Source organism: Eimeria tenella, genomic scaffold (assembly GCF_000499545.2).
Source record: "Eimeria tenella Houghton genomic scaffold, Eth_scaff3600, whole genome shotgun sequence".
Taxonomy (NCBI): domain Eukaryota; phylum Apicomplexa; class Conoidasida; order Eucoccidiorida; family Eimeriidae; genus Eimeria; species Eimeria tenella.
Genome location: NW_013543263.1, coordinates 1 through 658, shown reverse-complemented (window position 1 = coordinate 658; position 658 = coordinate 1). Strand labels below are relative to the sequence as shown.

Below are 658 nucleotides of genomic sequence, written 5' to 3'. Positions count from 1 at the left end.
GGATAGCAGCAGCAACAATAGCAGCAGCAACAGCTGCAGCAGCAACGGGAAGACTGGCTTGCTGCTGCACAGAACAGCCGGCACACACATGAGCTCGTTCACGGGCAAAGAGTAAATAATAAAAAATAAAAAATGAAACAATAAATGATAAATAATAAAAAATAAATAAATAATAAACAGTGAATAAATAATAAATAATACATAATAAATAGTTAATAATAAATAGGCCCACGACAAAGCCACCTGCTGCTTTGCTGCGCTGCTGGGAATTCCCTGCAGCAGCAGCAGCAGCCGGCGCAGCAACAGGAGCAGCAGCAGCAAAGCCATCAGCAGCAGCAAGGGCGACATCAGCAGCAGCATCAGGGGCGGCAGCAGCAGCAGCACCAAGACCATCACCTTCAGCAGCAAGACCACCATCACCATCAGCAGCAAGACCATCACCAGCAGCAGCAGCAGCAGCAGCAGCAGCAGCAGCAGCGCACGTGGCTCCTGTCAGTCCTGTCGTAGTCAATCCAAACCTTGTTGAGGCCCCCGTTGGCCTCCATGAGTTCCCGAAGATCACTTTCCAAGACAGAATAGTCCAGCCCACTAATGCGCACAACAGCGCTGCGGCTGGGGCCCCGGGGGCCCCCGTAGGGGCCCCCGGGGGGCCCCCCCC

The 658-nt window shown here is 52.9% G+C and overlaps 1 protein-coding gene across 1 annotated transcript; it reads left to right on the top strand.

The window, feature by feature from the left end:
* Positions 1-279: 279 nt before the first annotated feature.
* ETH_00041525 (uncharacterized protein) lies at positions 280-507 on the top strand (the record flags this gene model as incomplete). The annotated part of the gene is made up of 1 exon (XM_013376517.1): positions 280-507. A coding segment is annotated over one exon (228 nt), but the record flags the coding sequence as incomplete, so codon positions are not given.
* Between the last annotated feature and the right edge of the window lie 151 nt (positions 508-658).